Source organism: Muscardinus avellanarius, assembly GCF_963383645.1.
Source record: "Muscardinus avellanarius genome assembly, chromosome: 3".
Lineage (NCBI taxonomy): Eukaryota > Metazoa > Chordata > Mammalia > Rodentia > Gliridae > Muscardinus > Muscardinus avellanarius.
In genome coordinates, this window is record NC_137788.1 from 103,706,357 (window position 1) to 103,722,185 (window position 15,829).

Below are 15,829 nucleotides of genomic sequence, written 5' to 3' on the forward strand. Positions count from 1 at the left end.
CTTTTCAGCTTATTTCCAGGCATCATCTCCTTTAGTCTGATCACCTATCTCAACACACTGACCTTCAGTGACAACAGACTACAACACATCCCTCAAACATATCATAGACTTTTGCATATATCCCTGCTTTTCATTCGTATTTTCTGTTTCTTTCTGCAACTCAGCACACTCCTATTCATCCTTCAAAGCCAAATTCAAATATGATGTCTCAAACCAGGCATGGTAGCACACCCTTGTAATCAATCCCAGCGTGTGGGAGGCTGAGACAGGAGGAAATAGGTCTGGGAGTATAGCCCAGAGGTAGAAAAGCCCCTGGGTTCCACAGTACCCCCCCCCCACACACACACACACACACGATGTGTCTTTGCATACCTGCCATCCCAGTACTTGGGCGGCTGAGACAGGAGGATGGCAGGTTGGAGACAAGTCTCGGCAACTTAGGCTCTCAACAACCTACAGAAACCCTGTTTCCAAACAAAAAATAAAAAGGACTGGGAGTGTAGTTCAAAGTTAGAATGTCCCTGGGTTCAATCCCCAGTACCACCACCACCAAAAAAAAAAAAAAAAAGATATCTTTTCTATAATCCTCCTCCAACAGGTAAAATAATTTTCCTTCACCACTCTTCCCATTAAATCCTACTTATACGTCTATTATCACATTGAAGCTATGATAAACTGGACTTATTTACATGTCTGGCACAAGCTTCTTCCTTTTTTTTTTTTTTTCAGTACCAAGGATGGAACCCAGGGGCATTGTACCTCCAGGCTTCACCCCCAGCTCTATTTTTTAGTCCTTTTCTTTTCTTTTTTCTTTTTTTTTTTTTTTTTTTGGTGGTACTGGGGATGAAACCCAGGGGCTTTCTACCTCTGGGCTACACTCCCAGACCTATTTTATATTTATTTGGAAACAGGGTCTCACTAAGTTGCTGAGAGCCTCACTAAGTAGCTGAGGCTGGCTTCGAACCTGTGCGATCCTCCTGTCTCAGTCTGCCAAGCACAGGGATTACAAGCGTGCGCCACCAGTCTGACACCACTACTGGGCAAGTCTTTTTATTTTCTGACACAGAGTCTCACTGAGTTATGAAGGGCCTCACTAAGTAGCTGAGGGTCTCTGTGAACGACGATTCTCCGGTTGAATGCTGGGATTACAAGCATGCGCCACTATGCCCAGCTGGCATAAGCTTCTTGAGCCAGGGAAGCATTTTCTTTTCTTGAATCTAACATTTAACTTACAGTTTAAAAAAAGACATTTTAAACTTCTAATTTTTTTATTTTTTTTAATTTTTTGCGGGTCTGGGGATGGAACCCAGGGGTATTCGACCTCCAAGCTACACCCCCTGCCCTATTTTTTATTATTTATTTTGAAACAGGGTCTCACTGAATTGCAAAGGGCCTCTCTAAGTAGCTGAGGCTGTCTGCGAACTGCCATCCTCTGGTCTCAGCCTCCCAAATGCTGGTATTACAAGCGTGCACCACCACGCCCGGCTTTAAACTTTTCATTTAAAAATAAGCACCAAGCCAGGAGTGGTGGTGCACATTTGTAATCCCTGTTCTTGGGAGGTTGAGACCAGAGGATCACAGGTTTGCAGACAGCTTTAGCTACCTAGTGAGGTCCTCTGCAACTTAGTGAGACCTTGTTTCAAAATAAAGAATAAAAGCCAGGCATGGTAGCATGTTGTAATCCCTGCATTTTGTAGCTGAGACAGGAGGATCCCGGTTAGAGGACAGCCTCAGATACTACTTAGTGAGGCCCTTTGCAACTCAGTGAGACCCTGTTTCAAAATAAAGAATAAAAAATAGGGCTAGGTGTGTGGCCTGGAGGTAGAATGCCCCTGGGTTCCATCCCCAGTACTGCAAAAATTTTTTTTAAATTAAAAAGAATAAAGAAAAAAATAGGGTTGGAGATGTAGCTTGGAGGTAGAATGCCCTTGTGTTCCATCCCCAGTACAACAAAAATAAATAAATAATTAATTTAAAAAGCACCTCAAACTGGGCATGGTGGTGCATGTTTGTAATCCCAGTACTTGGGAGGCTGAGACAGGAGGATCACAGGTTTGTGGCCAGCCTCAAAACTTAGGCCCTCTGCAACTTAGTGAGACCCTGTTTCAAACTAAAAAATAAAATAGGGCTGGGAGTATAGATGGGAGTTAGAATGCCCCTAAATTCAATCCACAATACCACAAAATAAAACAGCATCTCTTATATTGCTAAAATAATGCCTTAATTGTAGGTACTGAGTGACTGGAATTTAGAAACAAAAAGAAATTAGCTAAAAAAATTTTTTTTACATTTAAAGTATAATTAAATGGTAGTTTGGACATGCCTTCACCACTATCTTGCAATACCAGTTTCTTCCTCTCTCCTCCTCACTCTCTCCTTCTTTTTTGAAGTTCTTTTTTTTTTTTTTTTTTTTTTTTTGGTGGTACTGAGAGTGGAACCCAGAGGCTTTCTACCTCCGGGCTATACTCCCAGACCTATTTTCTATTTTATTTGGAAACAGGGTCTCACTAAGTTGCTGAGAGCCTCACTAAGTAGCTGAGGCTGGCTTCGAACCTGTGCGATCCTCCTGTCTCAGCCTCCTAAGCGCGGGGATTACAAGCGTGCGCCACCACGCCCGGCTTTTTTTTGAAGTTCTTATTAGAACTCTTGAACACCCATTGGATTTCACTTGTGTTTCATTCACAGAATTTGGAATTCAGTATAGTAAAGAAGATCAGGTTCTTCTGGGCCTGAGTGACCTGAAACCTACCTCCGCTACTTAGGCTATCTGCTCACAGACAAGTTACTCAACCTTTCTAGGCCTCTCAATGAGGAGGCCATAATAATACATCCCACAGGGTGCTGTTATGAGGATTAAATAAGCTAATACATGTAAAAAATTTAGAACATTGCCTGGCAGCCGGGCATGGTGGTGCATGCTTGTAATCTCAGCATTTGGGAGGCTGAGACAGGAGGATTGTGCTTCGAGGACAGCCTCGGCTACTTAATGAGGCCCTTTGCAACTCAGTGAGACCCTGTTTCTTTTCTGTTCTTTTTTTTTTTTTTTTTGTGGTACTGGGGGTGAAACCCAGGGGCTTCCTACCTCCAGGCTATATTCCCAGACCTATTTTATAGGGAACAGGGTCTCACTAAGTTCCTGAGAGCCTAAGTGGCAGAGGTTGGCTTCGAACCTGTGTGATTCTCTTGTCTCAGCCTTCCAAGCGCTGGAATTACAAGTGTGCACCGCCACGCCTGGCTGTGAGACTCTGTTTCAAAATAAATAAAGAATAAAAAATAGAGCTGGGGTGTAGCTCAGAGGTAGTACGTCCCTAGGTTCCATGCCTAGTATTGAGGGGGAAAAAATTGCCTGGCACAGAATAGGTCCCAGTAAATGAGAGTTGAAAATTGGTTGTTATTGTTGTTGTTGTGTGTATGTGGTACTGGGGATTGAACTCAGAGGTATTCTACCTCCCAGCTACATTCCCAGCCCTTTTTTTGTTTTGTTTCGTTTTGAAACAGGGTGTCCTCCTGTGTCAGCCTCCAAAGTACTGGGATTACAGGTGTGTTCTACCATACTGGGCTTTAAAATCAGCTTTTAAGAAAGTTTTTTCTAAGCCAGGCGTGGTGGTGCACACTTGTAATCACAGCATTTGGGAGGCTGAGACCAGAGGATCATGGCTCACGGACAGCCTCAGCTACTTAGTGAGATCCTGTTTCAAAATAAAGAATACAAAAGAGGCCAAGGAGTGTAGCTTGGAGGTCGAATGCCCCTGGGGTTCCATCCCCAGACCCACCAAAAAAAAAAAAAAAAAAAAATGTGCTTATAAAACTCACTACAGACCATTAAAAAGTAATACAATTTCCAGCTTTAGAAAACTGCCTGTTGTTGATCAGAAAATAATATTCTTCCTTTATTTCTGCATTTAAAATAGCCATTGCTACATTGAACACACACATACAAAATCAAATGAAAGACTACGAGATACAATTACTACATTTCCTGGTTTCTGCCTGGGAAATTACTCAAGAACACACCTATATAAGTATCCCCACTGGAAGCCTGATGGTTAATAACTGCTATTCCCTTTTTTTACCTCCCATTTCCCTCCTAAAACTCTAGACATGCATACCCATAGTAAAGAACACAAATGCCTATAATAAAGGTTGTACAAAAAAAAATCAGCTATATATTAACTTTGTTTTAGAGGACTTAAAATCTCCCTATAAGCTGCCCTTCAACTTACAAAAACAAATCAAAGTCATAATTTGAAACAATACTCCCAGATAACTTTACCAGGCATCTTAAAGTACAATTATTTACCTAAGGCAAAGAAGTAGGTTATGTGATTGCTACCAAACTTTATGGTGATTCAGTAACGGTGTATAGATAATATATGCCATTCTTAAAATTTTCATGAATCAGTTAAAAATAGACCACACAGCCTGGTGTGGTGGTACAAGTTTGTAATCCCAGCATTTGGGAGGCTGAGATAGGAGGATCCGGTTCCGGGCAGCCTCAGACCCTGTTTCAAAATAAAGAATAAAAATAGGGCTGGGGTATAGCTTGGAGGTAGGATGCCCCAGGGTACCATCCCCAGTACTGTAAAAAATAAATAAGCAAATAAACAAACAAACAAACAAACCCACTATGCAGGGTGTGGTGGCGCATGCTTGTAATTCCACCATTTGGGAGGCTGAGATAGAAGGATCACGGTTCAAGGATAGCCTCAGTTACTTAGTGAGGTCCTCTGGAATTTAGTGAGACCCTATTTCAAAATAAAGAATAAAAAATAGGGCTGGGGGTGTAGCTTGAAAGTAGAATGCCACTGGGTTCCATCCCCGGTATCAAAAAAAAAAAAAAAAAAAAAAAACACGCTTCAAACAATGGTGATTTCTGTGTGTATGTGGTACTGGAGATTGATCCCAGGGGTGTTCCACCTCCAAGCTGGTCCCGCAGCCCTTTTTATGTTGGGTATTAGGAACAGGGTCTCACTAAGTTGCTAAGAGTCTTGCTCTGTTGCTGAAGTTTGTCTTCTCAGCCTCCCAAGTACTGGGGTTTCAGGCATTCACAACCTCAACTGGCTCTAGTGATTTTGTAGAAACGATCTTAAACAATTTATTTACATAGTAAACAGAAATTCGGCACTTTATCTAAAACACTGTAGGTCAATCACTAGCTTTAGAGTAAAATGCCTACTGTGTGCCAGGCAGGCACTGAGTTGCTCTACGGAAAATGCCTGCCCCCGGTGCACAAGTGAAATAATAATGCCTGCCATTTCTGGAACACTCCCGCTCATCTCATTTGACCCTCAGAACACCCGAAGGCCTGAGCTTCCTAGTTTTACAATTACAGAAACCCACACCCAGCGAAGTTAATTTGGCAGAGGTATCTGGTTTGTGGGTCTGGCTCTAGACTTAAGCCTTTTGACTCATAATCGAATCATCTTCTGCTGTACCAGTTACTCAAAGGCTCTTGGGAGCTCCACGGTGAGGCTTGAAAATTAAAATCCTACTTGACGGCTTTCTCGACTGTGCTTGTCTGATTCTGTTAAGAATCAAAACATCTTTTTAAAAAACGTAAACACGGAAAGCCCGGCGTCTCCGGACGTCGACGCTCCAGGTGAGCCTGGCGAAGGCCGGCGCTTCCTCGGGGTCCCGAGCCGGCGGTGCGCGGCGAGGACCCCGGCCCGGCCCGCCGGGCCCCCGCCGCCGCCCCGAGGGCGCCGCCAGGCCCGAGCCCTCCCCGCCGCCCGAGCCCTCCCGGCGGCCGCGCCCCTTACCTTCCCCGGCCTCCCTCGACGGCGGCGGCTCCCGGCGGGCGCAGCTCGGGATCCCACTCGCCGCGGCCCGCCCCGCCCCCGCACGCCGGCCGCGAGGCCACGCCCCGCCCCGCGAGGCCCGCCTCCGATTGGCTGCCGTCCCCCCGCCTCGCGCTCGGCCCGCCCCGGCCCCGCCCCCGCCCCCGAGGCCCCGCCCCCGCCCCGGGCGCACGGCGGCCAGCCCTCGCCGCGGCCCCGACAGGCAGGCGACGGCGCCTCGGTCCTCCGGCCACGGCCTCTGGCCCGGGCTCCCCGCCCACGCCGGGCCTGACCTCAGCCGGGGCCCGCGCCTCGGACCTGAGCTGGACGCCCGACCCCGTCTACCGTCGAGATAAAGCCTCGTTTAATCAAGGAGTCCACAAGGCACCTCACCCGGGGAAACGATAGCCCTGTCGCCCGCCACGGTTGCTCATCAGGCCTCCAGTGAAACTTAGGCGCCAAAGGCCGAGCTACCGAGCAAACATTCCCAGGCAAAAGGTGCGAACTCGGAACCTAGAGAGATGGAAATAGCGCCCGAGCCCCTGACACCCCAGGGCCCAGAAACCCGAGCGTGCGGGCGCACGGGTTTTCATGGCAGGACTTGGAAGGCTGAGACGGGAGGCTCTCGGGTCTCGGGGTCGAGAGCGATCGCAGCAGTCAAGCGAAGCTCTCAGCAACTTAGCGAGACCCTGTTTCAAAAAAAGGCAAAAGGCAAAAGGAAGAAATCCCAGAGCAGGTCCGCTTTTGATACTCACGCAGCGCCTGGGTCGCCGGCGCGCCCTGTTGAGACACCGCGGGCGTGTGCGAGGCGCGGTGCCCGCCGCCGGCCGGTTTCACCAGGCGAAGGGGCGGAGGACGGAGCCTGTTTCCCAGGCCCCGCGCACCACCCAGCCCGCCCCGCCCGCCAGCGCCTCTCGGGTCTGGTGACCAGACTTTTCCCACATTTGTTCACGTAGAGGTATTAGAATCGAAGACTACCGGAGAGAGGCGTTGGGTTACACATCACAGATGACTGTCACAAGCCAACTTAGCAAAACAATAAAAGGCAGCAGATCCCAAACCCTTGTGAAACCCTGAGCTGTGCACAATAAAACGAGAATTGCGAACCTTGGAGGGGGGTGGGGGGTCATGCTAACACTTGTTTTAAAAAAATCATGTGCCAATGAGGTAAGAAATGTGAAGGTTGTTTGTTATAAATCTTGAAAACGATCTTTATAAACTTCCCTTCTCCTTATCTAATATATTGAGAAATCTTATTCCTTATCTAATATATTGAAACAAACCGTCAAAAAAATAATAATATATTGAAACAGTTGTCCGAGATGAAATTTTAGGCCAAAATAGCGTGGTTTTTATTTTTTTTTTTTTTGCGGGTGGGGGTGGGTGGAACCCAGGGGCATTCGACCTCCGAGCTACACCCCCTGCCCTATTTTTTATTCTTTATTTTGAAACAGGGTCTCACTGAGTTGCGGAGGGCCTCACTAAGTAGCTGAGGCTGTCCGAGAACCGTGATCCTCCGGGCTCAGGCTCCCGAATGCTGGGAATACTAGCGTGCGTCACCAAGCCCGGCTTTTCTAAAGATTATTTGGCAAAATGAGGTAGATTGAATAGCAAATACCAAAAAAAAAAATTTTTTTTATTTGTGTGTGTGTGTGTGTGGTACTAGGGGTGGAACCCAGGGGCTTTCTACCTCCAGACTACACTTCCAGACCCATTTTATATTTTATTTGGAAACAGGGCCTCACTAAGTAGCTGAGGCTGGCTTCGAACCTGTGCGATCCTCCTGTCTCAGCCTCCCAAGCGCGGGGATTACAAGCATGCGCCACCATGCCCAGCTCAAATACCAAAAATTTAACTAAATCTGTCATGAGTAATATGGATTTCATAAATTAATTCAAATGGAGCCAGGCGTGGTGGCACATGCTTGTTATCCAGCATTGGAGAAGTTGAGACAGGAAGATCACGGTTCTCAGACAGCCTCAGCTAGTTAGTGAGGTCCCTTGCAACTCAGTGAAATCCTGTTTCAAAATAAAGAATAAAAAAATAGGGCTGGAGGCGTGGCTCAGAGGTAGAATGCCCCTGGGTTCCATCTCCAGTACCGCAATAAATAAATAAATAAATAAATAAATAAATAAATAAATAAAATGGATATGTTCTACTGCCCTCTCATGGGTGACATGAAGGTTTGCATAATGGTAAGTAATACTCTTAAGTCTGAGAATAGTGTTTAATTTAGCAACATGTATTATTTGGGGAATAAGAGGCCAAAGTAAAATAAAATAAAACCTAAGGGATTTACACATACTCAGTAAACAGCCCTTCCATGTCAGGAACTGGGAAGAGGAGTCTTACACCAGGGCTAGTACAAACTTGCAGCCAGGGTCACACCTACCTGTAGAGAATGCATAAATATGCAGGGATGTTTTTATAAATTGTTTCCACTTGAAACATCATTACTTTCTGAGATGTTTCACAGAATTCGTTTCACATTTATAGTCACACAATTCATAACTTCATGCTGTGAACTTGAGGGTTTACATTGAAATGAAATTGTAGTGTGTATGTGTGTGTGTGTGTGTGTGTGTGTGTGTGTGTGTGTGTGTGTGTGTGTTATTGGGGATTGAACCCAGGGACATTCTACCTCGGAGCTACATTCTCAACTGTTTTTTTTTTTTTTGGTTTTTTTTTTTTTTTTTGGTGGTACTGGGGTTCCTGGAAGCCCTTCTACCTCCAGGCTACACTCCTAGACCAATTTTATATTTTTTTTATTTGGAAACAGGGTCTCTTCGAACCTGCTCGATAGATCCTCCTGTCTCTGCCTCCCAAGTGCGGAGATTACAAGCATGCGCCACCACGCCCGGCTCATTCTCAACTCTTTTTATTTTTATTTTGAAATAGTCTCACTAGGTTGCTGAGAGTCACTAAATTGCTGAGGCTGTCTTCAAACCTGTGATCTTCCTGTCTCAGCCTCCCAAGTCCTGGGAGTACAGGTATGCATCACCATGCCCAGCTGAACTCCTATACTTTATTATATTTGATGTATAGAATAGCACCTAATAATTTAGATATTTGACCAATTAATTGATTATTGAATAATTGAGCGAAATATCAGCCCTGCCACTCGATACAAAACAGCTGTCTCTGTAGAAATATACTCTGGTTAATTGGAATTCTACCTGACCTGGAGTAAAAGTGTGTTTATAAAAAGGTACACTCATATATTAGTATATATTCTTAGCTAAGAATCCTCTTGTAGTTGGGTATGGTGGCTCACACCTGTAATTCCAATACTTGGGAAGCTGAGACAGGAGGATCGCAGGTTTGAAGCCAGCCTCAGCAACTTAGTGAGACCCTGTTTCCAAATGAAATAGGTCTGGGAGTATAGGCCAGAGGTAGAAAGCCTCTAGGTTCTACCCCCAGTACCACCAAAAAAAAAAAAAAAATTAAATCCAAATAAAAAAATAAAACAAGAGCAGGACATGGTGGCACATGCTTGTAATACCAGTACTTGGGAGACTGAAACAGGAGAATCACAGGTTTGAAGTCAGCCTCAGCTTCTGAGTGAGGCCCTTCATAACTTAGTGAGACCCTGTTTCAAAATAAAGAATATAAAAATAGGGCTGGGGTGTAGCTCAGAGTTAGAAGGCCCCTGGGTTCAATTCCCAGTACCGCAAAACAAACAAACAAACAGGGCTGGGGGTGTAGCTCAGAGGTAGAATGCCTCTGGATTCAATCCTCAGCATCACACACACACACAGAGACACACACACACACAGAGACACACACACACACACACACACACACATCCTTCACATCCTTTTGTAAGATAAGTTACCCTTGATATAATAATTCATAAATATTGATTTTCTGTATTGGGTTATAATCTGATCTGGTTTTGTTTAAGAAAATCACTATTCACTTTAAGTGCCTTAAACAAGGTTCTTTCTTTCTTCTTTCTTCTTTCTCTCTCTCTCTCTCTTTTTTTTTTTTTTTTTTTTTTTTTTTGGCACTGGGGATAGAACCTAGGGGCATTCTACCTCTGAGCTACACCCCCAGCCCTATTTTTTTTTTCTTTTTCTTTTGAAACAGGGCCAGGCAGGCGTGGTGGCGCACGCTTGTAATTCCTACACTTGGGAGGTGGAGACAGGAGGATCGTGCTGATTCGAAGCCAGCCTCGCTGGCTTAAGAGACCCTGTCTCCAAATAAAAGTATATTTTAAAAAATGGCTCTGGGAGTGTAGCCTGGAGATAGAAGAGTTTCCAGGAACCCCATACCACCAAAAAAGAAAAAAGTAAAAAGAAAAAAAAGAAACAGGGTCTCACTGAGTTGCAGAAGGCCTCACTAAGTAGTAGCTGAGGCTGTCCAAGAACCTGATCCTCCTGTCTCAGCCTCCCAAATACTGGAATACAAGCGCGCGCCCCACACCCAGCAACCAAGGTTGTTTCTAAGTCATTAGTTTGTATTTTTGTCTAGCTTTAGTAACCGTTCTGCCTGGAAGTCATGGAAACTTTGGAGGTGGACAGATCTAGGTGCCCACTGCTCCCCTCACTAGGGTATCCTAGGGCGGGTTATTAACCTAACTAACATCAGTTTGCTCATCTTCCCCCAAATGAAGATAATACCTACTTAATAAAGTTGTGAAAGTCCAGGCATGATGGTACATGTCTGTGATCCCTCACTACTCCAGAGGCTGAGGCACAAGGATCGTCTTGATAACTTAGCAAAACCCTGTCTCAAAATAGAGCATAGAGCCGGGCGTGGTGGCGCACGCTTGTAATCCCAGCATTCGGGAGGCTGAGACCTGAGGATCGCGGTTCGCGGACAGCCTCAGCTGCTTAGTAAGGCCCTCCGCAACTCAGTAAGACCCTGTTTCAAAGTAAAGAATAAAAAATTGGGTAGGGGGTATAGATCAGAGGTCAAATGCCTCTGGGTTCCATCCCCAGATTCTCAAAATTAAATAAATAAATAAATAAAGCATAAAATGGAATTGGGCATGGTGGTGCACACTTGTAATCCTAGAACTTGGGAGGCTGAGATGGGAGAATTTTGATCCACAGCCAGCCTCAGCTAGTTAGTGAGGCCTTCTGCAACTTAGTGAGACCCTGTTTCAAAATAAAGAATATAAAATAAGGATTGGGGTATATCTCGGAGGTAGAAGGCCCCTGGGTTCCATCCCCAGTACTGCACAAAATAAATAAATAAAAAAATAAAATGATCTGGAGGTATAGCTCAGTGGTACACCACCACTAGATTCAATCCCCAATACCTAAGTAAACAAATGAAGTGAAAATAATTAAATGAAGTATCAGTGGAATATTAATACAATCTTTGGCTTATAATAGGGACTCAACAACTAGCACTAACCGGGCATGGTGACACACACTTGTAATCCCAGGACTTGGGAGGCTGAGACAGGAGGATCGCGTTTGAAGCAAGCCTCAGCTACTGAGTGAGGCTCTCAGCAACTTAGTGAGACCCTGTTTCCAAATAAAGTATAAAATAGGTCTGGGGGTATAGCCCAGAGGTAGAAAAGCTCCTGGGTTCCACCTCCCGTACCATCAAAAACAAACAAACAAAAAAACCTGGTACTATTGTTATTCAAACTCTGCAATAAAAAGATCACTCATAAGGCAGGCATGGTGGCGCACGTTTATAGTCCCAGCATTCAGGAGGCTGAGACAGGAGGGTCTGGTTTGCGGACAGCCTCAGCTACTTAGCGAGGTCCATTGCAACTCAGTGAGACCCTGTTTCAAAATAAAAAATACAAAATAGGGCTAGGGATGTAGCTCAGAGGTAGAATGCTCCTGGGCTCCATCCCCAATACCTCAAAAAAAAAAAAAAGAATCTTACTCATATTATTATTTCTTTATCTTATTCTGTTGATTTGAGACCCTCAGCAATTAAATTGAGTTCGTAACACCAGGTTTCATAACGATAGGCCATGCGGATTTGGGCTACATTTGTCCTCCGGATATCATTTCCAATAGGGCCTTCCTCAAGGTAATTCTTGCCCAGAAACTTTGCTTTCTCCTATAAGAAAAGAAAAAAAAAAAAAAAGGCAGAATGGTTGTTTCTTGCCCTTCTATCTTCATATAGACAATAATTAGCCACAGGCAAAACCATTAAAGTCTTTATCTAAGCCAGGCATGGTGGCGCACGCTTGTAATCCTAGTATTTAGGAGGCTGAGACAGGAGGATCATGGTTTGCAGCCAGCCTCAGCTACTTAGTGAGGCCCTTTGCAACTCAGTGAGACCCTGTTTCTTTCTTTCCTTCTTTCCTTCTTCCTTCCTTCCTTCCTTCCTTTCTTTCTTTCTTTCTTTCTTTCTTCCTTCCTCTCTTTCTTTCTTTTCCTTCCTTCTTTTTTGTGGGTCTAGGGATGGAACCCAGGGGCATTTGACCTCCGATCTACACCCCCAGCCCTATTTTGTATTCTTTATCTAAACAGGGTCTCACTAAGTTGCGGAGGGCCTCACTAAGTAGCTGAGGCTGTTGTCTGGTGTCAGCCTCCCGAATGCTGGGATTACAAGTATGCACCACTATGCCCAGCTGGGACCCTGTTTCAAAGAATAAAAAAATAGGCCTGGGGGTGTAGCTCAGAGGTAGAATGCCCCTGGGTTCCATCCTCAGTACCACACACATTAAAAAAAAGTTTTCATCTCGTGCATAAATGTGTGTGGCTTATTAAGAGATCAAGCATATTTTATTTCACTTGCCCAGAAGGCAGAGCCAGAGAAAAAGAATCATCTTTTCTAGTCCCTATCCACTGTATCTACATAGGATCTATCTGTGGGACAATTCTTCTACATGTTTCCCCAACTAATTTCATGTGTGTGTGTGTGTGTGTGTGTGTGTGTGTGTGTGTGTGTTACTGGGGATGGAACCCAGGGGCTTTTCTGTCTCCGGGCTACACTCCCAGACCTATTTTCTATTTTATTTGGAAATAGGATCTCACTAAGTAGCTAAGGCTGGCTTCGAACCCGCGCGATCCTCCCGTCTATGCCTCCCAAGCACGGGGATTACAAGCGTGCGCCACCACACCTGGTTCCCCAGCTAATTTTTCAACACTCGGGTTGCCAAGCCCTATACACAGAAGGGCAACCAGTGAAGGACAGGTCTACCTCATGAGAAATCCCACACTGCAGCACGCTGTTTCTCGCCACTTCACACATGTCACAGGTACTCAGCTTGAAGACTTGGGCAGCAATGGCATACTCTTCCATCAGGGGCTCCTGCAGTTATTTGTTTAATGAGGTACCGAGAGAGGGAGGAATGCCTTAATACAAGAAAATAATATGCATCTGGCACAAGGACAGTAATGAAGTCTTTTGATTTGACTTTTAAGTTCTGGGTGGGAATAACTGTTCAGCAAAATATTTTTGTATTGCTTAACACTCCACATGTATACCTTGGTGAAGTGGAATTGCATCGGGTCATCTGTAGACAGTGAGATCATTAGTCCTTTCTGGAGGAAATCTAGGAAAGGATTTTTTGCATACTCAAGAAATAGGCTGTTGTTACTTAGCGGGGACATGGCGATGGGAATCTGGGCTAAGAAAAACAAGTACTGTAGCACAGGACTCTGGAAAAAAAGTAAAAATAAAAAATTAAGGATGATGAGAAAGGGATAGAAACTAGAAACCTTAAAATCCCTTGGCCTATCTTAAACTTTAGTTTTTAACAAAATCACAATCTGCCCTCAACCTCCTAGTAAAGAAGAATTCTAGTGTTTCAATGTACTATTTTTTATGTTTTATTTTTATTTTTTGGTACCAGGGATTGAACTCAGGGGCATTCTACCACTGAGCTACATCCCCAACTCCATTTTTTTTTTATTCTTTATTTTGAAACAGGGTATCACTAAGTTGCAGAGAGCCTCACTAAGTAGTTGAAGCTGGCCACCAACCTGCAATCCTCCCTGCAATCCTCCCGTCTCAGCCTCCCAAGTACTGGGATTACAAATGTGCACCACCACGCCCAGCTCAATGTACTATTTAGAATACATATATTTGATATGATTCATTTTAAGAAGCATCAAGCCAGATCAAATTATTTATTTGAGCTTTAATTGTTTAAGATAGACTAACCATGGCAATTAAAGCTCAAAAGACTTCGCCCCGAAACCTACTTTTTTTTCTATGCAAAAGTTCTGACTCTCCCAAAAGACATTTTAAAGCATGCTATGACAAGAAATCTGGCAGAAACCACTTCAAGGTAAGCCAAGTCGCCTCTGAATTTTCTCTTGCCAAAATTCTAAGCAGGAAGCCAAGAGGTGTGCGCTAACTCATCCCTCATAGCAACTAGGTAGGTGATCCCAAGCGAATTCCTTTGCTTTTCCCTGTAGGGTGAATTAACAATCTCAAAAATCTTTTGTGTTCTTCTTGAATTCCAGGATTGATAATGTAGGGGGGAAGACACTTCCAGCCCCAAAACAAAATTTAACATTAAGAAGAGCCTCCGACTCACCTTTTTTAAATTCAGGCCATGAGAGATATTATCGGCTATCATGAATGCGGTCATGAGGTGGGTGAGCGCTCCGGCTTCGCCACAGTGAGGGCGGAACAGAAATGTATTCATGCCTCGTTCCCTAGGAAAGTGAAACTGCTATAGGAATTGCAGGCAAAGGCAAATGGGTTTGCAAGAAAATTCCATAGAAAAATTAATGGTCTGAAAGGAATCAGCAAGCCAAAGGATTCAGCAAAACGGGCAATCCCAAATCGTCTTTTTTTTTTTTTTTTCCTCTGACACTGGGGATTGAACCCAGGGAAATTCTACCTCTGAGCTACACCCCCAGCCCTTTTTATGTTTTATTTTATTTTATTTTATTTATTTTTTTATTTTTTATTTATTTATTTTATTTTATTTTATTTGGTGGTACTGGGGTTCCTGGAAGCCCTTCTACTTCCGGGCTACACTCCCAGACCTATTTTTTATACTTTTTTATTAGGAAACAGGGTCTCATAAGCCAGCGCGCACGGCTGGCTTCGAACCTGCGCGATCCTCCTGTCTCTGCCTCCCAAGCGCGGGGATTACAAGCGTGCGCCACCACGCCCGGCTATGTTTTATTTTTAAATAGGTTCGCACTAAATTGGTAAGGTTCTTGCTAAGTTACAGACATTGCCCTTGCTGTGATCCTCCTGTCTCAGCCTCCCAGGTACTAGAATTATAAGCATTTGCCACCATGCTCAGCTTCTGAATAGAAACTCTAAAAAAGGATAGGTGGTAGGGGATATGGAGTTAAGGAAGTAATCAAGAATTGAACAGAAGCACCATCAGTCTCAACACAAGAAATGCCGCCATTTCTTAGCATTACTCACAGTTTAGGGGGGAAATGGTTTCAAAGAACTCCATTCAGCCGGGCGTGGTGGTGGCGCACGCTTGTAATCCCCGCGCTTGGGAGGTGGAGACAGGAGGATAGCGCAGGTTAGAAGCCAGCCTTAGCTGGCTTAAGAGACCCTGTTTCCAAATAAAATACAAAATAGGTCTGGGAGTGTAGCCTTGAGGTAGAAGGCCCGTGGGTTCTATCCCCAAAAAAAAAAAAAAAAACAACAAAAAAACTCCGTTCAGGACTAGGAGTGTAGCTCAGTGGTAGAGCACATGTTTAACATGCACCAGGCCCTGAGTTCAATTCTCAGTGTGTGCACACACACATTTGTTATAATATTCCTCTATTCTTTACCCAGAGATAGAAAGAAGGTTAAAAATGTCTTGATTTTTTTTTTTTTTTTTTTGCATTACTGGGGATTGGGCCCAGGAGAATTCTACCTCTGAGCTACACCCCCAGTCTTATTTTATTTATTTATTTATTTATTTATTTATTTATTTATTTATTTATTTTGCATTGCTGAGGATGGAACCAAGGAGCATTCTGCCTCTAAGTTACACTGAGTTGCAAAGGGCCTCACTCAGTAGCTGAGGCTGGCTTCAAACCTGCACAATCCTCCTGTCTCAGCCTCCCAAATGCTGGATTACAAGCGTGTGCCACCACGCCCAGCCCCAGCCTTATTTTTTTCTTCTTTATTTTAAAACAGGATCACACTAAGTTCCAGAGAGC

The 15,829-nt window shown here is 44.4% G+C and overlaps 1 protein-coding gene across 1 annotated transcript in view; it reads right to left on the reverse strand.

The window, feature by feature from the left end:
• Positions 1-11,648: 11,648 nt before the first annotated feature.
• AMPD1 (adenosine monophosphate deaminase 1) overlaps positions 11,649-15,829 on the reverse strand; it is a gene marked incomplete at both ends in the record, with an annotated part of 44,799 nt that continues 40,618 nt past the window's right edge. Inside the window, 4 exons of the mRNA XM_080691715.1 lie at positions 11,649-11,807; positions 12,897-13,007; positions 13,184-13,357; positions 14,242-14,362. Coding sequence (XP_080547841.1) covers positions 11,649-11,807; positions 12,897-13,007; positions 13,184-13,357; positions 14,242-14,362 — 565 coding nt within the window. The remainder of the gene's footprint in view (positions 11,808-12,896; positions 13,008-13,183; positions 13,358-14,241; positions 14,363-15,829) is intronic.